Source organism: Astatotilapia calliptera, chromosome 3 (genome assembly GCF_964374335.1).
Source record: "Astatotilapia calliptera chromosome 3, fAstCal68.1, whole genome shotgun sequence".
NCBI classification, from domain to species: Eukaryota; Metazoa; Chordata; class Actinopteri; order Cichliformes; family Cichlidae; genus Astatotilapia; species Astatotilapia calliptera.
In genome coordinates this window covers 49606150-49633702 of record NC_137424.1, presented here as the reverse complement: position 1 = coordinate 49633702, position 27553 = coordinate 49606150, and the positions used below count along the sequence as shown (strand labels likewise).

General features: G+C 40.3%; 3 protein-coding genes across 4 annotated transcripts in view; all 3 read left to right on the top strand.

Moving 5' to 3' along the window:
• The first annotated feature begins 3656 nt into the window (after window positions 1-3656).
• LOC113012912 (E3 ubiquitin-protein ligase TRIM21-like) lies at window positions 3657-9769 on the top strand. The gene is made up of 10 exons (XM_080291696.1): window positions 3657-3961; window positions 5004-5234; window positions 5326-5419; window positions 5518-5622; window positions 6403-6636; window positions 6791-6938; window positions 7232-7258; window positions 7582-7646; window positions 8060-8182; window positions 8546-9769. The coding sequence occupies exons 1-10, from the start codon at window positions 3873-3875 to the stop codon at window positions 8930-8932; spliced, it is 1503 nt and encodes a 500-aa protein (XP_080147822.1). The 5' UTR covers window positions 3657-3872; the 3' UTR covers window positions 8933-9769.
• Window positions 9770-17216: 7447 nt separating this feature from the next.
• Window positions 17217-22147, top strand: LOC113019112 (E3 ubiquitin-protein ligase TRIM39-like). Its single transcript, XM_026162636.2, has 10 exons — window positions 17217-17362; window positions 18471-18705; window positions 19305-19671; window positions 19797-19892; window positions 19987-20220; window positions 20309-20456; window positions 20541-20567; window positions 20663-20727; window positions 20881-21003; window positions 21292-22147. Exons 1-10 carry the CDS (start codon window positions 17347-17349, stop codon window positions 21691-21693), a joined length of 1713 nt encoding a protein of 570 aa, XP_026018421.2. The 5' UTR covers window positions 17217-17346; the 3' UTR covers window positions 21694-22147.
• Window positions 22148-24116: 1969 nt separating this feature from the next.
• LOC113019114 (cerebellin-1) overlaps window positions 24117-27553 on the top strand; it is an 81334-nt gene continuing 77897 nt past the window's right edge. The window contains exons 1-2 of one of the 2 annotated variants that reach the window (XM_080298508.1): window positions 24117-24246; window positions 25248-25861. In XM_080298508.1, coding sequence (XP_080154634.1) covers window positions 25556-25861 — 306 coding nt within the window. In that variant the 5' untranslated portion in view covers window positions 24117-24246; window positions 25248-25555. Of the gene's footprint in view, window positions 24331-25247; window positions 25862-27553 lie in introns of both variants that reach the window. The other variant, XM_026162638.2, reaches the window with a different exon arrangement.

Sequence of the window (27553 nt, the reverse complement as noted above, 5' to 3'; positions counted from 1 at the left end):
TAATTGTTTACTAAATGTTTGAGGTGTGAAATAAACTTCAATGGAGTTTGAAAACAAAATATGGGTGTGTGTGGTTGGAGGATGTGTTTGTGCGGGGGTGTTTAGGTGGGGGGGGGGCAACATTTTTCTTTTACAACAAAGGGGGGTTAGCAAAAAAAGTTTGGGAACCACTGTCTCAACCTGTGAGAGAGACTTCAGTTCTTACATGTCAGGAGGAAGGGGACTGATCCTGCATGGATCTTTTACTTGAAAGTGTAAAACGGGAAGTGAAAAATAAATGTTGTTGTTGTTGTTTGTTTGTTTCTTGGCTGTTTCTTCATTCATGCTTGTTCACTTTCAGTACTTGTACCTGACCATCTTCAGAGGAATCTGTTTTTGTTAAGTCACCAAACAATGAGCTGTGACTCATTCACTCATTTTTTAATGAATCATTCACTCATTAAAAAATGTTGGCGTCACCTAGTAAGAATACGTAGTTGATTGTTGTTCATTTGCTGTATCTTTTATTCCTTGGCTTTTAAATCAGAATGAGTTTGTATTACTTTTATTTATCTTATTTCTCACTCAAATCTTCTAATTTTATGATTCTTTTTCTTAACTCTTGTCATGTTTTTATTTCTTTTAATTGTCTTAATTGTACAGCACCTTGGTCAACGGTTGTTGTTGTAAATGTGCTATATAAAGAAATTTGACTTTGACTTTGCCTATATGCTATCATTTTTTTAAAATACAGTTGTGACCTTTGAGATGAGGTTCAGTAACATTTGAGTCCGCTGATCTAATTTATGGTTTTGATTAGAAAGAAGTAAATACAATGTTTTAGCTCTTTCTTGTTTTCTAAATTCTGTCTACTGCCTTTAATCCACAGAGTCCAACATTGTTCATTTTGGGACAAATACTGGCGTCCAAAGTGATGGAAGAGTGTTTGCTTTTGTTGTTCTTGTGTTTTTTCTTTGATGAGCGTAACCAATGTGTATAATAATAATGAAAGTACTTTGTTCTGTCTCTTTTTCCATGTCAGTTGCTTTAATCATTTAAAATCCCTTTTATCTACTTGCATTTTTTGTCCATTCTGGGTTTCCTTTTTTAATCATTTATAGTTATTAATATTGAATCGTTGCTTCCTTTTACACAATCACACTGGCATAATGTTGACAGGAAGTAGGTTTGAATTGGTTTCACAGGCATCACTTTTACAAAGACTTTTTTAATTTAACTCAAAAATCTGTTCTGTATTTTATCAGGTGCTTTTCACATCAGTTAGGGAGGACGCCTCAGTGTTTGAAGTCATATCAACCATTAACTTGACCCAAACTAGTTGAGACTGGAATATTTGGAGTTATCATAATAGCTTTCTTAACAAAACAGGCAGGTTGTGCTCCTTACTTCCAGAATGGAGATAGCATATTGTTTGTTATGTCAGGTTAGTCTGCTTTGAAAATCAACAAAGAAATAGTTTGTTAGTGTGTTGAATCCCGAGAATTCCAGACTTTATATTTAAGTGTGTTACACGTAAATAAGGCTTGCATATTTGTGAGCAGCACAACAGGAACAGTTAGCAAGGCTAAAAACATGGGCGTAACAGCCACGTGAGAAAACGTTTACAAGATGATTTATCATTCTGTCATTGTTCCTGACAGCTGTGTTGGGGATCAGGGGAACACGTGTGGAGTTTCACTTTAGGCCTTTCAGAGTACCAGGAAGTACTTTAACACCAAACTGTGATTTTTTTTTCTGGTAGTTGTAAGGGAAGCAAGTCAAATAAAACTTCACTAAAAACTGAAAAATGAATGCTAATAGCTCAAACAAATAAAACTGTGTCATCCAACTGGAAGTGAACTTTGACGTCCACATGAGCTAATCCTTGTGTTTGTCAATCTTTTCACTACGTGGCCTAAATTCCCAAAGCCTCATTCTTCCTTCTCATCAAGGATTTGGTAAGCATGTGTGTCATGTTTTGTCTGGTGAGCGTAGGAGGAGCCTAACCAGACAGGCAGGAATAAAGAACCTGTCTCCTACACAGTGCCAGGAAGAGTCTGTTGCTGAAGGAGCTGCTCAGGGCCTCCGCAGTATCATGCAGGGGGTTTGCAGTGTTGTCCATAATAAACCTTTGCTTGGCTAACATCCTCCTCTTTGGAGTCTAGGGGACTGGCCAAGACAGAGCTGGTCCTCTTTACCAGTCTTCATACCCACATCACTGTTCAGTATATTTATAGATAGCACGTGAAGAGCTGAATAACGAAAAATACCAGGAAGTTTTACACTAGCAGTTTCACCTGTCATCTCTTTTGGGGTAACTGTTTTAGAAGATTACTGGAAACCAAAATTGTCATTGTAAAAATGACTTCCTAGTTCAAAGTGCAATGCTGTGACAGCGTGCCAGGTTTACACACGTGCATATTGGCAACGCTCGTGCAGAGAACAAGCAAGAACAATAGAATTAATACTTATTGTACTGGAAGTGTGAAACACGTGAGTTTGGTGTGGCATTCAGCTGAAAGGTTAAACAGGACGCGTCCAGCGGGAACCTGAATGAGTCATGACACAGTATGAGTGTGACCCAGTGAAACAAAACAGAGCAGAGTAGGAACAGTGATATTTCTAACAGAAGCAGGAGCTGTAGCACCTCCTTTCTTCTTCTACATAAACTAGGAATAATTGAAGCTTTAACAGATGCTGGTATCAGGGAGCCAGTCTGTGTGCTGGCTGCTGATGGTGTTTATTGTCTTTATTTGGGTGTGTTTATACCGATATGCCACTAATGCAATTACTGTAAATGACCTGAAAAGCATTGCTGCATATTTTTAGCTGGCTATGTGTCACATAGGATGGATTTAAAAAATCCAGCTCTGACCTGGGAATGATTCATCCCAACAACCATGGGTGTGTTCATCAAGGCCTCTGTGACACAGAGCTTCCTCGAATGAATTACTCTGTTTACAGATTTAAAATGACTACAAACTTAACAATGAAAGATTTTACGATTTGTGGCATCTCGCAGCAACATTACTTAACACCCTGGATCACGTCTACAGCAACATACACGGTGCATACAGGGCTGCACCACATCCCCACTTTGGACAGTCTGACTACATCTCTCTGTTCATGTACCCGGCTTACAGACAGAAACTGAAACAATCGAACCCTGTCATCATCACACCTGTTAAACTGTGGACCCCAGAGTCTGAGAGCATCCTACAGGACTGTTTTGCCCAAACAGACTGGGATGTGTTTCAAACTGCAGCCACACAGGAGATCTGCTCTGTCAATATACAGGACTATGCTGAATATGTGACCGGGTACATCAGCACCATCAGCTCTGCAGGCAGTCTGCTAGATGACCTCAATGTATTGAGGCAGCAGGACCAGACAGGACGGGTCCTTAAAGCATGTGCTAGTTGTTGGCTGATGTTCTCACTCCCGTCTTCAACCTCTCCCTCAGCCAGAGTACCGTCCCCACATGCTTCAAGACCACAACAATCATCCCTCTTCCCAAGATAACATAAACCAGCATATTAAGCTCATAGCTCTTTTACACACAAATCTATTTAACACTTCAATTTTTGTCTCCATTTATTTATTTATACTATTTGTATTTCCTTTGTTCTAGTTTTATTTGTACATTTTAACCAGCATCTGTGTAGGAAGGTAGATTATTTCTGCACCAAAGTGCACGTTGTTGTCATTCCCAGCCTGTATTTATTAATTGCTTGGATTAAATCTGTAGTTAAATTGATAACTGCATACAAAACCATTTGCAACAGCGAACAGCAATTAAAATGTAGAGTAAATACCAGGAAAAGCGAACAGGCAGAACAAGAATAACCGGTATAACTCGTTGGGAAACTCCACTGTGGGAGGAACTTTGTACCATGTTTTATTTTATAGAGAGACAAGCGTGTTTTGTGGATATTTATTCTTCATATCTTTCAAGGACCGTCTACCTGCATGACCTAAACAAGTAAGTGATTATTTATACCAAGCAGATAGCATAGAGAATAAAAATACATGAAACAAGACATCAGCTGCCTTTTCTTCAAGATAGACTGACTTTTGATCCAAATATTGACGGCAATATTTTTAATTAGAGGCACAGAAATAGTAAAAGTGGATATCTCAGAGATGATGTGTAAAATGTAGGTGTGTGTATTGTGGATGTAATCTCAGGTTTCAATCTTTAAATTAGAGCAACAACTACTACTACTTTTACATTTTTAACACGTTGACTGGAGTTTGAGTGTTAGAGAGAACTCAGTAAGGGGAGAGCAGTGGCTAAATAAAATGCATTAATAAAGAGCTGAGGGCTGATTTATTGGGGAAAATTTAAAGTAAGTAAGTAAAATAGTTAATATAGTGATGAAATTGTAAGAAAAGGTTCAGAAACAATTTCTCTTTATATTGCTTTCATTTGAATTTTACCCATTGTCTCAAAATTTCTTTCTTTTAATTTAGTTAATCTAATAATAATGAGCATTTCTTTGATTTTAAATTTGACTACAAAGAAAATTATTGTAGTCAAGAATTCAGTCAATGAAAAGTCTGAGATTTTCTCCTTCTATTGCCTCTTTCACAGCCCAATTTTTGATCTCTTCACTGGTAAATCCATTAGATTCATAAAAATGTAACAATATGTTGCCACTAGGACCTTCAGACTCTGTTTGTGAACCCTTGTATATTTGCAGTCGGCAGATTGAACTTAAACGTAGTTGTTGTCTTAGAAGCATCTGAAATAAATCTGTCCACTTTTCTCTGCGCTACAGCATGATGAGCTTTCATGTGTTTTGCCCTGTTCTGTGAAATATAAGTGAAAAGGGCACACTGGACGCTTTACTTTGATCTTATGTTTAAAAATATCCTTTAGTCTTCTTGCTTTGCCATTTAGATCTTTTTAAACTTAGATTTATAAACCTGCATCTTTACAATCTGACCTAAAGAGTTTAAATCCCATAGTGTACAGAAGAATTTCAACATGTGTGGGTAACAAAATGTTATTTCTCTGTCAGAAACATGGCCTCCACATTGTCTGAAGAGCAATTTCAGTGCAGCATCTGTTTGTACAGCTTCAAAAATCCTGTCTCTATCCCGTGTGGGCACAATTTCTGCCTGGAGTGCATCAAACGTTATTGGGATGTGGCGCAAAAGTCGGATTGTCCGCTGTGCAAAGAATCCTTCGGAAGTCGCCCCGAACTCAGGGTGAATAGGACCTTAAAAGAAATCACTGAAAGATTTCAAAGGTTGGTTGACTGTAACTATACTATAGTGCTTTATTTCAACGTTTTAGCACATTTGATTGAAACTAATCAGATGTACATCATCATCTTAAAGCTTGTTAAAGGAAATGCCAGGATTCAAACCAAAGAGACCCATCATTCCACTACTGCCAATTAGGTCTGGAGGAGAGATGGAGTTCAAGATCAAGGTGGGAGAAAGAAGTGGTTAAATGTAACGACGCTCATGGATTATCTTGTAAGGAACTCCAGATAATCCAAGATGTGAAATACATGTTTTCAACTTCAGCCTCTGCAGACTCGGATAAAGAAGACCCAAGAGCAGTATCAACACATGATCCAGATCCGAATCAGAAAGACCGAGGAGATCAAACAGTCAATGGAGCTGAGCAAAGTGAGCATTGCTTTTTAATCATTTACAGACATGAACATTTCTCGGCCTGTTTGCTCTCTAAGAAACAAAACTTCAACCAATTTGTTTGTAGAAGCTCACACCAGAAGAAAAACAGCAGTGTTGTTCTGCTTCATGTAGACTGTATTTAAAAGACAGAGGAGACTCCCCCTGCTGGTCATTTTAAAAAATGCATTAGCTTCACTTTTCAAGCCTGGAATCCACTTTTGGCTTTTATTTGCAGTTTATCCTGCTATAATATCCATGCAGAGTGTAAGTAACCTTGTGCACAAAAGACTCTGATTACAGGGCAGAGTAACTATAGAAACTCAAAAGCTAAAATCCTTGCATATCTTCTAAAGTCAGGATTACTTCAGTCAAAGTATTTTTCCATCTTTAGTAATTCATATATGGCAGCGTGGCTCTGTTTTAAGAGCTCTTGTGATCTTTTATTAGTTGTTTTTATTGATATAATAAACCTTCATTATGTGGACATAAAGAGACATGGAAAAGCAGGGCTGGAGGTGGGTTGGGACAATAGATCAACTGTTATCAGAGGACTGCAGGCTGGTCTCACTGAGGTCATCTTCTTTGTGAAGTTATGTCTTCTTTTTGGGGGAAATGTGTTAAATTATGGGCATATTAATAAGAATCATCGTATATAAGCAGCTTTACCCTAAGTTTAATTTGTTTTGAATTTCATTGAAGAAGGGGTAGCAAAGTACAAAGGTGGTGCATTTGAACATATTTCACATATTAATTAAACTCTTTTCATATCTGCAGAGAAATAAAGAAAGAGAGATACAGGCCAGCGTTCAGGCTGCCACAATGATGGTAAGTGCCATTGAGAGAAACCAGGCTTTGCTCATCGAGGAGATCGAACAGAAGCAGGAGGTGGCTGAGAAGAGAGCAGAGGAGCTTCTCAAGGAGATCAGCCAGGAGATCAATGAGCTGCAGAAGAGACGCAGTGAGCTGCACCTCCTGGAGCACATTGAGAACCCAGTTCAGCTCCAGCAGGTCAGAATCAGTATTTATGTTTAATATTTCTGCGCAGCCAAGAAAGTTTAAAGCATCTAAAGCGATTGTAATATGATATGAATACAAACCGGCCTGTCTGCTTGTTAGTGAAATCATTTATTTGTGCTCATTTCTGTCACTGATGCTGTTTTAGAACTTTTTACATCTGGACGCTCCGATGTCCGTCAAGCACTGGGCTGACGTCAGAGTCCAATCGGAGAGCTACGCACGGACTGTGAGAGGAAATTTCTCCAAACTGGTCGACATCTGCCAAGAACTGGAGAGGAAGCTGTGTGCAGAAGGTCTGTAATCCTTATGATGACATGACATTATAGTCTCTGATTTTAGAACACAAGACTTTCTTTGCATCACTGGTTCCTTTGGTTTTATCATAATCCTGCCACTTTTTGCATTGCATATATATTTATATCATATTTTACACTATAAGTCTGCACATAACTAACTTTAGTGATACACTTAGGGTGCAAAAATAAATCTCGTAACATTCGCTAAAATATTAGTGAATATTTTAATTGTTCTACGTTAATGTTTAATGACACTAAAATGACACAGTTTCTTTTCTGATCTCTTGCAGAGGTAAACAAGATGAATAAATATGCAGGTATGTGTATGGATATGATATTTATATTATGATTACGTTATATGGATTACACAAGACTGAAAATTTGTCACCATCATATCTAATAAAGATTCTTACTGATGTCAGTAGAAAGAAAGTGGCTCTTCACACTGATTCAAATAATCTTTATACATGTACATGACTCAGAATACAGATACTCTGTTGCCAAAAAAGGTGACTTCAGTAACAATATGCTTCAAAACAACAGGGTTATTTTTTCATATTATTTCTTTAATCCTGAAAAATGTGAGTAAATCTGAAATAGCAAATCTTTTTATGTGTTTTTCTTCTGTTTCTGTCTCCAGTGGATGTAACTCTGGATCCTGCTACTGCTGCTGGCTGGGTGGTCCTGTCCCCGGATAATAAAAAGGTGAGCTGTAATTATCAGCTGCATGATTCCTGACTGTAACACCTTAACAAGAGCTCAGAGTTAAACAAAGTCTTGTCCTGCTGTAAAAAATGATCCAACAAAGTGTTGATACATGTGCAGCTGTTTGTATAATTAAGTGTAAAGTCATTTTCTTAGTTAGTTATACACACCAGTTCAGTTTAGCCCTGTAATATTATTGGGAAAACACTTATTAAAACACCTATTATTGGGAAATTGCATTTCTTGTCTGTGAAATTAGAGTCTGTGAATTACAGACAACAGCTAATGGACGACAAATATTATGCAGGAACTAAAATGACGGAAACTAATGGATCAGAAGTCAGGCAGATGCAAAATAATGACAAGTACGGCATCAGTAGTTGTTGTATGAATGTGATCGTGGCAATCCACAGGTGAGCATGAGCTACCAGAAGGGGAGGACCCCGCTACCTGACGACCCCCGCAGGTTCGACTCCTGCGTCGCCGTGCTGGGAAAACAAAGCTTCACATCTGGGAAACGTTACTGGGTGGTTCAGGTAGGATAAAAGGATAAAATAAATAACTGCTAAACAGCTTATAGTCGTGATCAGTGTGAATATTATCCAAAGTGGAACACAACAGCTTTATTTAGAGTAAGATTTGGATTGAAATACACCAAAGAAAATTACACATGAACACAACGACACAACCTGTGACTAGGACTGTATAATGTATATGATCTAAACAAGCAGGAACATAAAACTCTTTACGCCCCCTGGTGGCTATATGATGTTCACTTCTGATTTTATATCTGCTGTGTTTACTGTCAGAAAAAGTTTATTATCATTTAAAAAGCAACCTAAAGAAATGAAGCTCTGCTCTGCAGTTTAGCATCATTTTGTCCTTCTTTGTGTTTCAAGGTTGGGGATAAAACAGACTGGGATCTTGGGGTGGCCCAGGAGTCCATCAACAGGAAGGGCGCCATCACAGTTTGCCCGGATAACGGTTACTGGGCGATATGCCGACGCAACGGTGGAAGCCTGTATGCCTGCGCTGGGCCCGCCGTCACTCTTCACCTTAAAGAAATTCCTCAGAAAGTCGGTATATTCTTGGACTATGAAGAAGGCTCGGTGTCCTTCTACAACACAGAGGCAAAGACTCACATTTATACTTACAGCGGGCTCACTTTCACTGAGCCGCTGTATCCGTACTTTAACCCCTGCATACATGACAACGGGAAGAACATGGCCCAGCTGGTTATCTGCCCGATCGAGGCTGGGATCACTGTAGACACTTCAGCACGTTGAGCGAGAGACTCGGAGGATCCTTTTTAAAACCTCGAGAGCATCCACATTCATCGTCTGGATAAGTTGTAATCTGTAAATGCAAACGAAAGACCAAGAACAGGAGAAAATATTCTTCTCCCAAGTGTAAAGCGAACACCCTGAATATTGTCCTGGTACAGACTGCAAGCCCAAGCTTAGCTCCTGCAAGGTGTTTGGATATATTTATTTATTTATTTATTTATTTATTCCAGTCAAAAGCTATAAGTTAACCACGAGGTTTGCTAATGTCTCTTAATCTTCCTGATGATATCTATAAAGAGGTTTTTAAAAAGAGCTAAAGACCCAAGCGAGGGTTCATCTGAACCATCCACTTATGTCTGCTAAGGTAGGACAAATGTATGTAAATGAGGATAAAACTTACACTGATAAGTCCACAGTTATCTGACAACGACACATTAGTGATGGTTTAGGAACTGTAAGATGAACCTATACACGATCACTACGGTGGATAGCACTGCATGAATCCTGCCTACATTTTTACACTACTCATTCTTTGGTAATTTATTAATATGGTATAACTTATATTATAGCTCAAGGCCTGATTTAAAAGAACTTTATGAATCCAACTTTGTTTGGATCTTTGGTTTAAGATCAGGGACACGTCACATGGTCTTATGAGTTCAGAGGTGCATGTCTGTTTTAGTTGGTAGCACGTAGATCGTAGTACCACAATAGTATATTAACATCAGTATATCATGTGCATGTAAGACATCGAGTATATATAATTTCTTGTCATTATTGTAAAAATTTGGATTATTGTGATGTATTTAAGCTGAAATAAATGTGAACTGAATCCCTGAGAGTCTGCTGTGTTCTTTTAACTTTTTATCCCAACGCAGAGTTTAGACAAATTCTAAAGTTAGAATTAGAAAATGGAGCACAGAAAACAAAAGATAACAAGCAGAAAGTCATGACACACTGTTCATGGTACAAAAGTAATACTCTGGAAACAAAAAACAAGTAACTCCACAAACTAAATCCTAACTACAGCATTAGCAACAATAAAGGTTTCAGATACTAGAATGTAAACAGGATCAAACTAAGAAAAATACAATTAAAACAAAAAGGAAAACAACTCAACAACCTCTCGTGGAGTAGTCAAACCACTGGTGACAGACAGAGCACAGGAACATACCTCCATAAGCAACAAGTCATCAAAGACCGACACAAAAGCTGAAATACTTTCTTAAAACCTACTTCTTCTACTTAATTATATTTGTGTATTTGTATCCCAATAACTACAATAAAAAAGTGTGCTTTATCCTGCTTGAGTAGCACGGCTCAAAGGTCATACATTCAAAATTCATAACTGACTTGTAGCAACAGCAACTACAGTGGGAGAAAAAAACATCATTTCCTTTTCACAGAATCTCACACTGCTTAATATTTCTTACATTTAGTGCAACTTACATTTGTGCACAGGTGCTTTTACATTACACTTATATTTTATACTTCACTTACATTTACACATTTTACAGTGTAAAAGTAAACAAAATGTAAAATGCAAGTTACAGTTAAATTGTACAGTTACACTAACATTTTACAGTGTAAATGTAAGTGAAGTGTAAAATATAACTTATATTTACATTTTACAGTAGCACTTGCATTATAGGTTACACTTGCATTTTGCCCTTTGCTTTTTCACAAATGTTGTGCTATACCCTGTGTGTTGTATTAAGTGACAATTGCACTTCTTTGTCTTGTGCTTAAACATGTTGTACAGAAAGTCACAACCTTCTGCCGTTGGGCATTATACTAAGCATATCTGAATTTGTAGTCAGATGAATGAAAAGGGGCTCAAATGCAGGAGTCCTGAACAAAAGTTAAAGAGTTTATTTACAATGCAGCTTACTTAGAATGAGAAAATATGCAGATAAGATAGGGTTTTGGTACCAAAAAATACTCCTTTTCTCATTTTCTGGACACTAATAGTTTCTGAACAGCACAGTTAGGTACGGTGACATTCTGTCAGTTCAAATGTGGATCGTTTTTCTGCCAGTTTATATTTTCTTTAAGTGTGGACCTAAAAAACATCTGTAGTCTGAACTGTGACTGAATGAAATGAGCAGCAGTTTGTCGTTGAGTGGAGCACACATGGGAGCAGACACTGACCCACAGTAACATTTTTATTGACCACTAGGTGTCGCTGTAGCCCTAAAATTCACATAGAACTTATTGACCGTAAGCGCAGAATGAAGCAGTGATTGTAGCTTTCTGTTGTCTCCACTAAAAGCGGCTGATGACTGAAACATTCGGCAAGTGGCGTGATTTAACAGATAAACCCACGTGAAGGATAAAAGTCCCGGAAACACTGGCTCTGCTCTGCCTGTACATCTCTGAGTGTGTGGGTGGGGAACAGACTGAGGCATGAACACTGTCCACTTTGCTGTCACTGCTTCAAGGCGGAAAGCATTTGGAGACAATCGAGCTCCTGTCAAAATAAAAATATTGCTCACCGATCCCAAACAGGATGTTGCACATCTGTGACAGCAAAGGGTTAAAGATTTTTATTTTTTTTTAATTTATTGCAGCTTTGACTAAACCTGATATGTGTTTTGGTTTCGGTTACAGCTGACCATCACCTGACTGCCACACTAACAACAGTCTCCAGTATAACAGACACTGAGGAGTGCACAATTAAGCAGCAGCTGTGATAAATGTGGACAAAAGCACTGAAGGGGCTTTTGAAGTAGACAAGGCAGTATCCTCATGAGACCCTGAACTGGGATGCACAGATCGCATCCTGACTGTCTGGCATAAAAGTCCAGACTGGCATCTGTGAAAAGAAAACTGTTGTATAATAATGCTGTGGAGGGACAAAGCACAAATATGCAGTATATAGACAGCTCTCCCTTTTTAGCCATGCTTTGATTTGAATGCCACCGTCTCTGTGATGCTTCAGCACAAGACTTGTTACAGACATTCAAATCTTTCCCAGAGGAACAATGATGCCGGTTTTGCTGATTTCCTCATCTTTTATCAGGTTGTATCACAAGAACCAGTCGCAGGTTTTTTTCCAAGATTTTGGCTACGGCTCAAATATGTTCATAAATTTCTGATTTTTCCACTGCGAGAGTGAGAATCGTCATGTCCTCCTTTTTTTCCAGGCGCCTGATTGACACAGGCCAGGACATCATCCCAGGCTGCTCTGTTTGTGCAGATGATTACTCCTTATTTTGTGTTTCAGCTCATGTGTTGGACTGGATGGATTCTGGGCGATCTGTAAACTATTTGCTGACTGAATTTTCTCGGCAGGTCGAAACAAACCTCAGGTCACCAAGAAATAAACTAGTGCTCCCTGTGGCCTCTCCAGCCCTGCCTGGGACAGAAATCTACTCCCCACCAGTGCCACTCAGATCTCCATAACAACACTTTACACTAAATTTACAGTTTACAGTGATATTTAAAGCAGCTGCATATACACCACTTATATAAATATTTCCCAGGTCTATTAAATCGCTTACATCCCAGCACAGTAGTCTTACACTAGCAGACATATTTATCTATAGAAGAGGTACACATAGATTTATCCTTGTTGACAAGTAAAAAAAAAAAAAAAGATAAAAAAAAACACTTAATCGAAAGCTCTCTATCTTCCCAAATAAACAGCAGGAAGTAAGCTTAAAAAAGATGACTTTTTTTCCACATCAGCCCCTCTGATGGTGACAGGGGTAGGAGGAGGAGCCTGCTTCCTAAAGTCCATAATCAGTTCCTTTGTCTTTGTGATGTTAAGTTGTAGGTGGTTTAGCTCACACCACTCGACAAAGCTGTCTACCACACTCCTGTACTCCTCCTCTTGTCCATCCCTGATAAAGCCCACAATGGTAGAGTCATCTGAGAATTTCTGCAGATGACATGACTGAGACTTGTACCTGAAGTCAGATGTGTAGAGAGTGAAGAGGAAGGGTGATAGGACCGTCCCCTGCGGCGCCCCCGTGCTGCTCAGGATGTTATCTGAGCGGCAGTTCTTTAGTCAGACATGCTGTGGTCGACTTGTTAAATAGTCCGTAATCCAACCAACCAGTGGGGCGTCCACCTGCATTTCCATGAGCTTATTCCCCAGCAGTGATGGTCTGATTGTGTTAAAAGCACTGGAGAAGTCAAAGAACATGACCCTCACAGCGCTCCCAACAATGTCCAGATGAGAATAAGCCTGGTCCAGCAGGTAGATGATGGCCTCCTCCACACCGATACGAGGTTGATAAGCAAACTGCAGGGGGTCCAGCCAAGGCTCCACCAGCAGACGCAGATGTTTCAGGATGAGTCTCTCCAGCGTCTTCATGACATGTGAGGTCAGAGCCACTGGCCTGTAGTCACTGAGGGTCGGCGGGTTGATCTTTTTAGGGACAGGAACCACGCAGGATGTCTTCCAGAGTGATGGGACTCTCCGCATTTCCAGGCTCATGTTGAAGATCCGTTGTAGAACTCCAGACAGCTGGGAAGCACAGCACCTGAGGGCCCTGGGACTGACACCATCAGGGCCAGCAGCTTTGCTAGAGTGGAGTCTGCCCAATTTTTTTTGATGTCATCTGCTGAGAGGGACAGGGTGAGACAGTCTGAGGGGGCAGGAGAGGGGAGAAGAGCTGGGTGTGGAAACAGGAGACGCAGGGCAGTCAAACCTATTGAAGTGCAGATTAAGGTTGTTAGCACTTTCCACGTCCCCATCCATCCCAACACCTCTCTTTTGTCTCAGGCCAGTGATAGCCCGCATTCCATTCCACACCTCCCTAGTGTTGTTTTCCTGCAGTTTGTTTTCCAGCCTCCGTCTGTAGGACTCTTTACCCTCTGCAATCTTGGCTTTCAGCTCCTTCCTTTCAACAGGAAAGAAGCAAAAACATTTAGAGCATTCACATTCATCCATCCTGTCAATGACCCGTACTACCACATCCCACTTCTCAGGTGAACACAGACACTCTCACAGTGAACTCATTGTCCTGATCATGGAACCAGTTTTAGACTTTGTGGCATCTCCAGTTTGTACACTAAAAGTTAATGTCAGGCCACCACACTGTTATGCCTAGTTGATGCTTGACAACCTAATAAAATCTGGACTTTTTACATTTGGTTGTGAGCAACTGTGTTCTAACTCATACCTGTGTAATTTACAAACCTCAGTTTGTTGTTTAAACCAACTGAATCAGCCTGTGTGTAAACCCAAAACTTACGCCGCCCCTCTGACCCCCTCATACTACCTTTAGTTGCTGTTTTTAGAGAGGAGGAGTTTCAGTCGTCTTGTTTGCATAATCAAAGGAGGTGATAGCAGTCTCCCGAGTCTGCTAATAGGTGAAGGAGTCGACCAATATTACCAATATCTAGGGGAGAGAAAACTGATAAAAGCCACTTTAAATTGACTGATAACAAACTGACTGATATTCAACCCCTCGTTCACTGACATTAAGCTGATCAAAATGTCTGGGTTATGGATTTGTACTGCTGATGTTAAATGTTGAGCCAGTTCTGTCACTAATGATGAAGTTTCAGTCGGCGATCTTGTGTTTTCACCTTTCTGATCTTGGATGTGAACATTAACTGCAGCTCTTCACGTCTGTCAGCAGGAGTTTAGGACTCTCGGTGCTGCCACATGACTGCATCAGTGAGCAGGTGCACATGTGTTTCTAATAAAGTGGTCTGTAAGTGTGCAAAGCTTATTATTGGTTAACGAAACATGATGTGTGTTAATGGTTAAACTACCAGACTTTCAGACTGAAGGCCAGAGTCTGTATCCTGTGTAAAAATGCAAAATATTGATATTTTTTTCTTAGTTAAGACAAGATAAAGATTGTTGCTTGGATTAAATATAATCTTTTTCACAACATTAACCACATGTTACATGCTGAGAACATTTAGCTAAGGTCTTGTGTTTGTTTCAGATAATAAATCTGTATTAAGACTCAAGGCTCACACCGAAGGCCCTCAATCAGGAGTTCTCTCAGGTCACCTTGACCATGTCTATATGCCTACATGCCTAAATGCCCTCAGTTACTTCCATCTGATTGGCCAATTAGATCCTTGTGTTAGCAGTAGAGCAGGTGTGTAAGTATAAGAGGTCTGAGAGGCAAAACCTGCTCTCTCTTTACAAGTTTGTTTCTCTTATTCAGGTGAGCTAACAACAAATGACACACCTGATCTAAACAATATAAAAGCTGGATCTAAATTAAGAAAAGGCCCCCATTTCAACCTGGTGATAATGTCTGCTTCATGTTGTGAGGTAGGGATGTTTCCTGATCTGTAACCACGACCAGGTATCACCTGATCCAGCTGGTATGTGGAGGTTTTGGCAGCGCCGGGAACATTAAACATTCTTCAGATGTGAGTCAGGTTAGCACAACGCTGTGGGCTGTTTTATGTTCGTGCCTTTTGATGAGCTCTTGTGGTTTGTTGACTGAAACAGTAACAAGGAAAAAGTACGTGTAGAGCAATGTTGAAGTACTTCACTTTGCGCTTACTTGTGTTCAGAGTTTTCTTCATCAGCTGAACTACTGCTACTTCACACTGAACCAACATGAGGCTGCACCGGTGATTTGTGTCAACAAGTATTGAATGGACTCCTGAAAATTGGGAGCAGCCGTTCCTCTCCGGACACTGTGCAGCCTGCTGTGGTCATACATCACTTCCAAAACGTAGTAACGTGCAGAGCTTGGTCAGAGCATCACATTTTAACAAATGAGCTTCCTGTTCTGTTCAGTGGCAATTTAGTAATTCAAAAAATGCTCCTTGTCCCACTTCCTTCCTGTTACTAAGATGTTTAAGGATCCAAACACACTGGTTTTGCTGTTCCTAAATAAGATATGTGAACAGGGGTAACAGTGGCATCACTTATATAAGATTATATTATATAAGAACATTATTATGTGTAATACTGAGCTCTGTGTACTTCATCAAGATGCAAACAGTGAAACGTTGCTTATGTAATAATACAACAAAGACACATTAATAATTAATCTGACCGTTTATTCATAACATACCTTTAAACACTCCGCTTTACACACAAGACGTTCAGCTGGACTCATTGTGTGGACGTGACTCATTTATTTGAGCACAGCTGTGTACATGTGCATAAGTGACTTGAATGATTGATAAATGAATGCAAATGAACACGTACTGTGTCTTTCCTACGGCTGGCCTGAGTTTTAGGTTTTGATTTTGAAGGATTTTGTTTTTCTGGTTGATCTTAGATTTTGTCCTCTGAGCTGACGATGGAGCGAGTGTTAACCAGAACAAGAGAAAAGATTTAGTGCTAAAGTGACAAAAGGACACAGAGAGTTCTACAAGATTTTGATATTAATTCGAATTCGATGTTATTCAGTGTAAGAAATCTCATCATGTTGCACAGATAGCTTTGGTGTGTACCAGAGTAGCTAGAAGTTTCAATTTCATGTGAATTGAAACTAAACTAAGAACAGAGAGAACACACCTCTGAAAAAGCCAATATTGGGAAATATTTCCTTTTTTTTCCCTAAGCGCTGATAAAACTTTGTGCAGGACACTTGATAAATGGCACTTGCAACATCATGAAGTTAGTGTGCACACTAAATAATAATTACTAATATTAATGATTAACTTCAGATTAATGCACAATACGCATCATTAATCTGCAACTGAGTCTGCTGGAACTGACAGACACATTGTATGATCTGGCACACAGAGAAGGACCAACGTTCCCTCCAATGTGTGACTGAGCCGGGGTGTTCTGTTTATTCTTCTCTCAAAGATAAGATGGAGCTCTACAAAACCGGTTTGGCTCTCTGAAAATCTTTCTGCAACTCGGAGCTGATAAGCTGAAGTTGCCACTTGCGACCTGACAAAGCAACAAATCTGTGATGTGCATGCTCATAGACAGTTCCTCCTCCTCTGCATCGATTTTCAAGATCTGTGGTTAAACGAGCTGCGGGTGCAAAGGCGAACTTGTGTCATGTGACAAAAATGCAAGTTAGTTAAAACTAAAAAGCATTTAGGTTTGTTAACCTTCTATGAATTACACAGAAAAGAAGAGAAAACTATTCTGAACAATATTATTAAATTGTATTTACTGAGATTTTACTGTAAGTAGTTACTGTGACAGTACTTTTTGTTTTATTCTATATCATTATGTTTAATCAATATAAACATGTGATAGTCCCTGCTTTAACCTCTGTTTGCTCAATCACTGCGCCTTATTTCTTGCTATGGATTACCTACAGTGGAGTCAGCAGCTGAAGCTGAAGAACCAGAAACACCAGACTGACTGCAAAACCTGCGAGAATGAACTCAGGGAGGAGCTCGTGTAAATAATCTCAGCACAAACAAAGAGCACCTGTGAGGAGTATTTAAGTGTCTGTAGGCTGAATGTGAACTACACAGTACGAGCTGCATCTGTGAGGATCGGGGCTGCCAGCATGTCCACCCAAACAGGTACAATGTTATTATTATTACACTGCAGAAACTGGAAGATGAAACTGTAAACTGTGAGAGGAAACAATGTATACCAAGTTGAGGCTTTTCTTTAAATGTATCAGATTACTTTTACTCAAAAATGTAGTTACTGAGTTATAGTAAATGGCATGAATGGTTAGAAACATGTTTTAAAACAACACAACAAAAATGAGCTACTTAATCAGTCGCATTTAGGTTTTTAAGGTCAGTTTTCTGGTGTGGGAAACAGGAATCTACAACAATCTGTCTGAGTTTCAGTATTTTATACGCATTGGTAAATATAGAAAATACTTGTGCTGGGTGGGTGATCCCTCTGTGGTGTCTTGGAATAATGAGCAGTAAGAAGTCGGACAATCAGCACAGGGAGCTTAAAACAACTGAACCTGTCCTGAAAAAGAGCCGATTTGCAAAGTATGATTCAAAGCGACATATTGCGCTAAAAGTGGAAACGAACTAGTCTGTTAAGTGTAAGTGGTGTCAGCCTCTGTAACATGACACACTTTTATTGCAGTATTCACACTGAGTATTTGTAAAAGTGCACTTTGTCTTGATTTTTTGTTGGTGCAACATGTTGGAATATTTGTTGGAAACAAATAGTCAGATTTAGGTCCCCTCTAGACGTCTTCAATGATGATCTTAAAATCCATTCTGCAGCTTTTTTGGCTGGTAGAAGCAGAACCAGACGTTACATGATCACAGCTCAGTTAACACCATTAAATGAGGTTCATCTGTAGTTTGCAGTCTGTGTTGGGACTTTTTATTGCTCTGTTACTGCGAGCTTTCATTGCTTTTTGACTCAAAAACAAAAATGGATGTTTTAAATTTAATGAAAGGATGGATAAAGCAGCAGTTTCAGACTTCAAGTTTTCTATTTAAAGCAGACAAAAACAATCCAGAGTCTATTATCTTGAGCAGACATGTGATCTCACATATTTGACATGTGATTCAAAACAAATCAACCACAACACAAAAAAAGAAAAAGGCTGCCAGGATCTGTCAAGATGTTAAATATACTTTTGAACTATGCCTCCAGCTACCATCTGCAAACAGGACAGACAGGACTGACTCTTTTTGTGGTATTTTTCAGTGACAAACATGGCCTCGGTACCATTGGAGAATCAGTTCCGGTGCTGCATCTGCCTGGACACCTACACGGATCCCGTCTCAATCCCGTGTGGACACAACTTCTGCCTGGATTGCATCGAAGGCTACTGGGACACGAAGGACAAGTCGGAATGTCCGCTGTGCAAAGAGACGTTCAAAGAGCGACCGGAGCTGAGGATCAACCGAGCTTTTTCCGACGTGATTGAATTCTTTAAAAGGTCTGTTTTACTTCCATACTCTTTGTGTCCCAATCCCAGTATCTTTATTGCCAATGTACAAGTGCAACAAAAGTGAGGGCGGTAATGTACGGTGTTAAAAATAAATAAATAGCGATAATAATATACAAAATGAGAGACATACAGTAAATGTGTGTACACCAGTCCCTGCATTCACGATGCTGAATTAGAATTAATTTCTTAAAACTGCTTTAATTGTGTGTGGTTTCATGGCTGTGGAGTAGGAAGCAGATCCAGGCTCAACTGACCAATCACGTTGTCTGCCCATTTAGTTAGCATTAGCCAAGAAGTTAGCTCTATTAAAAACTTTCACAAGGAAACCGACATGTCTTAATTTGGCTAATATCCAACCTAACTTGATTATAGAGCCTTACTCTACCTTAAATGCCACATATATTGACCATGAAGTGCAATGTCACATACAGTGCATGTTTACACCATGTCCAGCTGGCTATGCATTGTGTTTCTGGCACACCAGAGTCCCTTAATTTGAATTTATTGTCTTGTTCCGTTTTGTGTTCTCTTCCAGATGGCAGATATATTTGAATATATTCAATGATATTTAACATTATCTTCAAAAGGTCTTTGTCACCCACACTGATGCATGGGGAGGACGTCAAGCCCCCGGCACACCAGCTATCAGACCGTGAAGACGTGCCCTGTGACGTCTGCCACGGGAACAAGGCGCCGTCGGTGAAGTCGTGCCTGGTGTGTCAGGCGTCTTACTGTAAGATTCACCTCGTGCCTCACCAGAGAGATCCAGCGCTGCAGAGACACTGCCTCACAGATCCAGCAATCTTCAACACCAGCCACCTGTGCAGAAAGCACAACAAGCCCCTGACGATGTTCTGCAAGCAGGATCACACAACTGTGTGCTCGAAATGCACAGAGGGCGACCACAAGCACCACAAGATTGTCCCCATGGAGAAGGAGAGCAGGAGGGTGAAGGTGAGGGAAAAGCTTCTTCCTTTGCCCTGCGTTTTTTGGGAGGGAGGGGGGGTTTCCTGAGCTCACAGATTTTTGTGTGTTCTTCTTCTCGCTGTCTCATTTTTACATTGTTTGATCTTCTCCAGATGAATCTGAGGGAGACAAAGTCCGACATCCAACAGATGATCCAGGACAGGCTGAAAAAAATGGAAGACATCAAAAGTCCAGTGGATCTAAGCAAAGTAGGTCGTTGATTGGTTCAAAAAGTCAGGCTTGCAACCAAGTAGTTCATTTATCAGTTTATTTATTTATCTAGTTGATCATTTTAATCAATAGAGGGCCACAGAGAGAGAGATCCAGAGCAGTTCTCAGATCTGCAGCATGCTGATAACCGCCATCGAGAGGCAGCAGGCCGAGCTCGCCAAGGATCTCGAGGAGAGGCAGCTGGAAGCCGAGAGGAAAGCTGAGGAGCTGCTCGAAGAGCTGGAGAAGGAAATCCACGAACTGCAGACGAGGAGCAGCGAGCTGCAGCACCTGGAGCTCACGCGGAGCTCGCTCCACCTCCTACAGGTCAGATTTATCTGCTGCATTTTACCGTCTCTCTGCTGCATCCGCATCTTAAAGCTGGTGCTCACAAAAAGCTCCCTTCTGCTTTTAGAGTTTCCCGTCTCTGAGCAGGCTCCCGGCCACCAGAGATTGGTCAGAGGTGGCAGTGCACTCTGATAACTCCCTGGGGATGGTCAGGAGAGCCGTTTCTATGCTGGGGGACATGTGCCAGGAAGTTGCAAACAAACTCTCAGCAGAGGGTGAGTAACCCTACAGCAACATGAACAACAAATCATTGTAAAAATAAATATATTATCTAATTCTTTAACTTCTTTGTCATGCAGAAGTGGACAAGATGAGTGCATATGCAGGTATGATCACAAATATATAGTGAGACAGTTTTTCCTATAAATTTTTTTTGAGCTTCATCAGTACCTGACCTGCTGTTTTCTTCTTGTATCTGCAGTCAATGTGACCCTGGATCCCGAGACAGCTTCAGGCTGGCTGGTCCTGTCCCCAGATAAAAAGAAGGTATCAGCCTATAATCACTGACTCTATCACGATAACAGTAAACACACTTAGATGGACATGCTGATTTTGTAAGCTTTTTATGCTCAAGTGGAGAAGGAGATTCAGAATGAAAGTTTCTTTGGCAGCGATGATGAGCCCATTGTTGATCCTCAGGTGAGCCTCGCCAGCCAGAAGAAGAAGACTCTGCTCCCAGACAGTCCCCAGCGGTTTGACTCCTGCGTCTGCATTTTGGGGAAACAAAGCTTCACATTTGGAAGACGCTACTGGGTAGTTCAGGTGGGATCAGGATCTGGAAGTCATGTCCTTAAGAAATAGAAAAAAATCCAACAAATACCAGAGATGCTTCTAGCCCTTCAGTTGATGTTTTTGCATTATATACTGTATTTACATGTATGATTGCACAATTTAATAAATCTCTTCACCAATGTCCCATTTTCTTAGCAAAATATAAAGAAAGTAATGTAGTTTTCAACACAACTGGGGGGAAAAGCTATTATTCATAGTGGTTATTATTTTCTCTTCCTCTTGCTTTTTCCATCTAATTCTTTGTACACCGTGTTTCAGGTTGGGGATAAATCAGACTGGGATCTTGGTGTGGCCCAGGAGTCCATCAACAGGAAAGGTGCCATCACAGTTCGTCCTGAAAACGGTTACTGGGCCATCTGCCGGCGAAAAGGTGGCAGTCTGAGCGCCTGCGCCGGGCCCTCGGTCACCCTCAACCTTCACGAAATCCCCAAGAAAGTCAGCATATTCCTGGACTATGAGGAAAGGTCGGTGTCCTTCTATGACGCAGAGGCAAAGACTCACATTTATACTTACGGCGGATGCAGCTTCAGTGAGCCTCTCTACCCGTATTTCAACCCCTGTGTTCAAAACAACGGGAGAAACGTGGCCCCGCTGGTTATCTGTCCTCTCGAGGGAGGTGTCAGGGAAGAACAGGACACAGGCATCGATTTAACCGTATGATGTGACGCTAACTAATGTTTTAGATCTCATTCCTGTGCTTCCCCTAGATGATTAAAATGGTTGTTCCTACAGAAACCACATGTCACATGTCTGAGTTAGCAGGCAGTCCAGCTGCAAGAGGCACTAACACTCGTCTCACGCATGCGTCTTTGTTCCACAGGTGATGTGAACAGTGTGCACAATGTTATTAAGCAACCCTGCCACTGGCTAACATAGCAAGTTACTTCTGTTTGAGTGTGCAAACCCTAGCATAACCTGTACAGCCTGTAAGATGGGAGTAAGTTTTGCTCTCTCTGTCATGAAGTGTGTGCAAAGTGGGTTTTTAACTTTTATTATTCAAATCTTCACAAAATACTACTAGACTAGTATTTACTGTACTTGAGATGCAAAAGTTGAAACTGAAAATAAATTCTAGTTTTTTGGGGGAAAAAAAGAAAAACAAACAAAACTCAAATATGCGTTTTTGGGTCCTGTTATTTTGAAGGAAGCTGATTTGTTGTATATTTTAATGTTAGGTCTAAATAAGCTGCACCTCACCATTATATTCATTATGTATTATGACACACACATCAGGCTTCACATAGAGGAGAAATCCAGCTTTAATGTTTGAACATTAAGGCCTTGAATTAGTATTTGTTTTTTGTATTTTTCAGACGTTGTTGTTCAGATGTTCTGTCATCAGACAGGTTTGTCAGAATATACATTTTAATTTTTGGTTTCTTCTAAGGCATACTGAGACGTTCTGACTTTAAAAACTCTTGCATTTCATCACATTTGTGCTGAAAGTACCTAAAGCTCACCCTGAAACATATCCTATATCAGTGCCCAGACAACAAACTGAACAACTTATTTTCCTGCACTTGCACACAGTAAAACATAAATCCCGGCACCTCAGTACACACACAGATCACATCAACAGAGGGCCCTATGAGTGCATGATCCAGAAGGCCTCATAAGAGCTCCTGTAACTACTTAAAAACATGCTTTAGTGCTTCCTTTATTACCTCCTTAGAAACACTGAACCATATGATAGAGATCATCCACCATCAGACCCATCATGCAAACAAAAAAATGTGCACAGGTCATATAACAGTTAGTTAAAAGTTTATTTAGACCCTGTTAACAGAAAAAGGATTAAACAGATGTGGTGTGTGTTCAGTAAAAAAAATTACATCAAACAGTAACAGGGTATTATAAATATTTAAGCGATCAGAGCACAGTTCTGCTGGATGTGAGCAGACGTAAGTACTCGGCATCTTTATGGTTTTGTTCCTCCCTCCTATAATTGTTGCTCTGCTCATTTTACTAGGCCTGGGCCCTGTTCTGAATCACAGTGAGCAGATCCAGATAATGGAAAATACCCCGAGTGTGCTGAACCTAACATTGACAATCAGGATAAGCGGACACACAAAGCTGGTTATCAACATGATAAGTTAACTCAGTGTTTCCACTGAGCAGGTGTCAGTATGTGACCAATCACAAATGGTGGTGTAGAGGTTAAACACACAATGCGGACTGAAAGACAAAGCTGCAGCGTGGGTGTGTGTGCGAGGAAAAGCTCTGCGCAGTAGTTTAGTATTAAAAACAGAATGAATGTGTGAGCGCTTTAAACACTTTGGTGAGAAAGACTGGAAGAGCGCCACTATGCTAACACATTTTAGCTTTTTGAAAGGCAGGAACAAAAGGGAAAAATACAAACTGTGTAAATTAACGTATCTCTCTAACAGAGCTCTCTCATTTGGACAAAGCACAGTCTGATGGATTACAGTAAAGTATGTAATTAAATTAATGTCGAGCAAGTTTTACTTTTTATTCTCAGCTGCAGGCTTGAGTGTCTTTAATGATCTGAGAGTAAAGAATAAATGTAACTCTCTGAGTGAATTAGATCAACAACTACATAAAAGTACTGCAAGTACCTGCTCTGTTTTAGGATATTTATGGAACAATAAAGGAAATAAAACCAGTAAAGTTGGGAATAAAGATGTGTCTATGAATGTTTATTACTGATGCTCATCGGGAAGACATCAACACTTTAGATGCTGTTAAAAATTTACACCCACTCAGAAGTCTGAGGAATCTTCAGGGATGGTGATTTTCTGGAGCACTGGTCCATCAGTAGGCGGTGATTTCATACCTCTTGATCTCTAATCCGAAACATACCCTGTTCACAGCATAAGTTACCATGGCGATATACCTGTCTAAATTGATGAATGTTTAAAAGGGGAAAAAAGCTATTTGTACCCGCTATCACCCATTAATAGTCATTTACTAATTAAAAAAAAACATTTTTTAATTATAGCAGGGATACGCGTGAGTTCGTGATGAATCCTTTAAGTCCCAGCGCATTTTCTGTAATATCTGAGGTTAGATGAGAAGGAGGGAGAAAAAGGTAGAGTGGGGGTGGGTTTGAGGAACAGTGAAAACAGAAGGATGGCAACGCTCGTGATGTGATTAAACGTCTGCTCGAACGCAGGGGTCCCCTGGAACAGAGATGTAGTGAGAGAGAGAGAATGAGAGAGAGAGAGGGGGAGAGGAGGAGAGATAAAGCTGAAGGTGAGTGTGAAACGAAGCTCTAACTTTACTGAGCCAAGCTGGCTTCTGTATGTTGCTGCAGGAGCAACGCTGACGACGTGAAAGGTGGGTGATGGAGCATCTGCAGATTCTTTCTTTGAGGGTCACTCTCGTTAGAGCGATTGTACTTTTTATCATTGCACTTATTGTCCATGCTTTTGAGGATTTTTCGGAGCAACATCTCTAATGTCACACAAGGAAATGCTAAAAGGTTCTTTTATAATTTATCAAAGTACTGTCTGAATTCTTGTGTTTGCTTCTTAAAACAGTGGCTTTTTTAATAGTAAGCGTGTTTGTGTAAAGGAATGCAAGTGCAAAGAGAGAGACAGGGATTAAATTGGAAAGGTGCACGAGGTGAATGAGTGGGAGTGTTTACCCACAGATGGCCTCTCGGCGGTGGGATTGTGATAGTCCGCTGTACCCCCTCCTGAGTCCAGCTGGCGTCGCTCACGCGGGCCTCTTCCTGGCCAAAGCATTACCTCATCACTTCTATTTATTTTCTGCTTCAATATAAAGCGGTTTTCTATTAATATTCTCACCGTTTAATTAAGCAGTGATGTGGCAGAGCACCGGGATGGGTTTTTTATTACATTTACAGCAGTGCGGGTTTGATAGATTTTAACTGTGCTGAGGCACACAACTTTTCTCCAGCAGCACCGTGCTGTGTTTTCAGCCTGTTTTCAGTCGTCATGTTCTGTTATTAAAACGCAGAACAAGAACGAGCATAGTGGTTTTGTATACTTAATATTTTGATGTATGAACTTGTTTTAAAGGGCTAAACATATGTAAAAATGGTGGATTCTCCAACAGTATGGGTTGTTGAAGCAAACTAGGGGCAGGAGTCACCAAGGTTCAGGTTTTTTAACAGCTGTTGCCATTGTTCACCAGTAAGTTTATTTGCAAACTAAAGATGATCAGGTCGTCCAGTCATATTGAGATTCGTGCAATGTTTTCATGTGAATAACTGTGTCACTGACTCGCAGGCCTGAAGCTTCAATCCAGTCTGGACTTCTGACTCAGCACACTTGGCTGATGGCCACTCCTGCCCTGGTGTGAGGGACCGGACGCCACCACTTATTCCGCGCATTTATGGACTTCCTGTCAGTCGTAGTAAGCCAGCTGAGGAGTCCCTGAATCGTTTAATCTCCAAAGAGATGAGACAAAGCCCTGGCTGATGTTTTCTTTCCAGGTGAAATTATGACCCTGCTGGTAAAGTGAGGTGCGCGCCAAGAAGAGTCTCGCTAAAGAGCTGTGGTGACCATTCTGCAGTAGAAACGCGAAGAAAAAAAAGATGTCTTGTCTGTCATTTACCCCTGCACTCTACCTTGATGCCCACTCCGTCTTTGTCGTTGGACTGCTGCTGCTCGTCCACCGGGGGCCCTCCGAGGTCAGCTGCCAGAATGACACGGAGCCGATCGTGTTGGAGGGAAAGTGTCTGGTGGTGTGCGACTCCACCCCGTCGGCGGAGCCGTCAGGTAATGCCCTGGGCATGTCAGTGAGGTCAGGAACTGGGCGGGTGGCATTTTCGGCCATTCGTAACACCAACCACGAACCCTCAGAGATGAGCAACCGAACCATGACCATCTACTTTGACCAGGTGGGTTTTATGGCTTGTTTTTGGAAAGGTGTGGTGCAAGTTAAGGTTTTGGTTGAATTTCACGAGTTCAACCAAAAATGACGCTTCACCTTCTGCTGCACTCTAAAAACGGTCAACAGAAACTTATGTTTCAAAGGACATAGACCTCATTTTGTATTGAATCTGGAGAGGATCCAAATCCTGGACACTGCAGGCAGAAAGCTAGTATTTTATTTTAAAAAAAATATCCAAAATGTCAAACAGAAGTCCAGTCAACACAGAGAAACATGCGGGGAAGCATAGACACTGTGACAAAGACTGAGAGCTGATTAGGGAATGGCCAACAGGACAAGGAAGGACAGTAAACAAAACTAGAAAAATTTGCATTTCCTGCGAAAATGCAGTGTGGATGCTTAAAGCTGAAGCTGTATGCAAAAAGTAGCTGAAAAAGCTGAAAAGTTGCAGAAATTGTAAAAACTTTGCAGAAGCAAAGGAACATTGCTAAAATGTAATAATTTAGCAGAACTGCAATATCTTAGAGGAAACATAATACTTGGCAGAAATACAATAGCATAGCAGAACTTAGCAGAAATATTGTAACTTACCAGAAACATGATAACTTCTCAAAAATACAAGAATTTAGGAGAAATAGTATAAGATAACAGAAAGAATATATTTAGCCAAAAATACTTAAACATTACAGAAACACTATGATTTAGAAAAATAGTACAACATAGCAGAAATATTGTGATTTACCAGAGACACTGTGATGACCTATGAATATTGTAATTTTAAATTAAGACTATGTTTTAGCACAAATATTATAATTTGGCAGAAATACAATTATATAGCAGAAATGCTATATTTAGAAAGAAAAATATAATATAGTAGAAATACAATGATTTAGCAGAAATACTACAATATAGCATAATAACAATGATTTAGAACAAATACTATGATTGAGCAGAATAGCAATAACTGAAGTAGAAATATTGGAAAAGTTAAATGACAAGATGAAAAAAAAAACAGAATATGGTTAAGTTCCCTCAAAACTAATTGTTGTTCACATGTGGAAAAAAAAGAAATAAAAATAAATTAAAAAACAAGAAGGAACAGCCAACAATTACACATAAAATCAAATATGTATACACAAATGCACAGAGAGAGAGACACACAGAGGGTCTATGCCAGTCAACCAGTCTAAATATATTATATGTTTTTCCAACAATGAGATGCTGCCCTAAAGTTGGTCTCTCTCTCTCTCTCTCTCTGTCACACACACACACACACACACACACACACACACACACACACACACACACACACACACACACACACACACACACACACAGAGTGAGAGAAGTAAGTTTCTAGCTCAGTCAAGCAGCCTGGGAGCTGCTGAATTTGAATCCACCAATCAGAGTGGCTGTGTACTTTTTCCCGCCAAAACAGGTGCTTCTGTTTACACACACAGCACAGAGAGACACTGGATTATTGCAGTCTATTTCTCATAGTGACAACTTCCCTCAAACAAATGACCATAATTTCCTAACCGTAGAGGCTAGAAAGGTCATTCTTACACCGTTTTGTTCAGAAGTGATTGGGGAATCTTCAAGTGTTGACAATTTATCATTAAAATATGAATTTTTAGAGATATATGACATGGATGACTTGTTGACTTAGAAGCCACGAATTCCCCAATATGCAAATTTG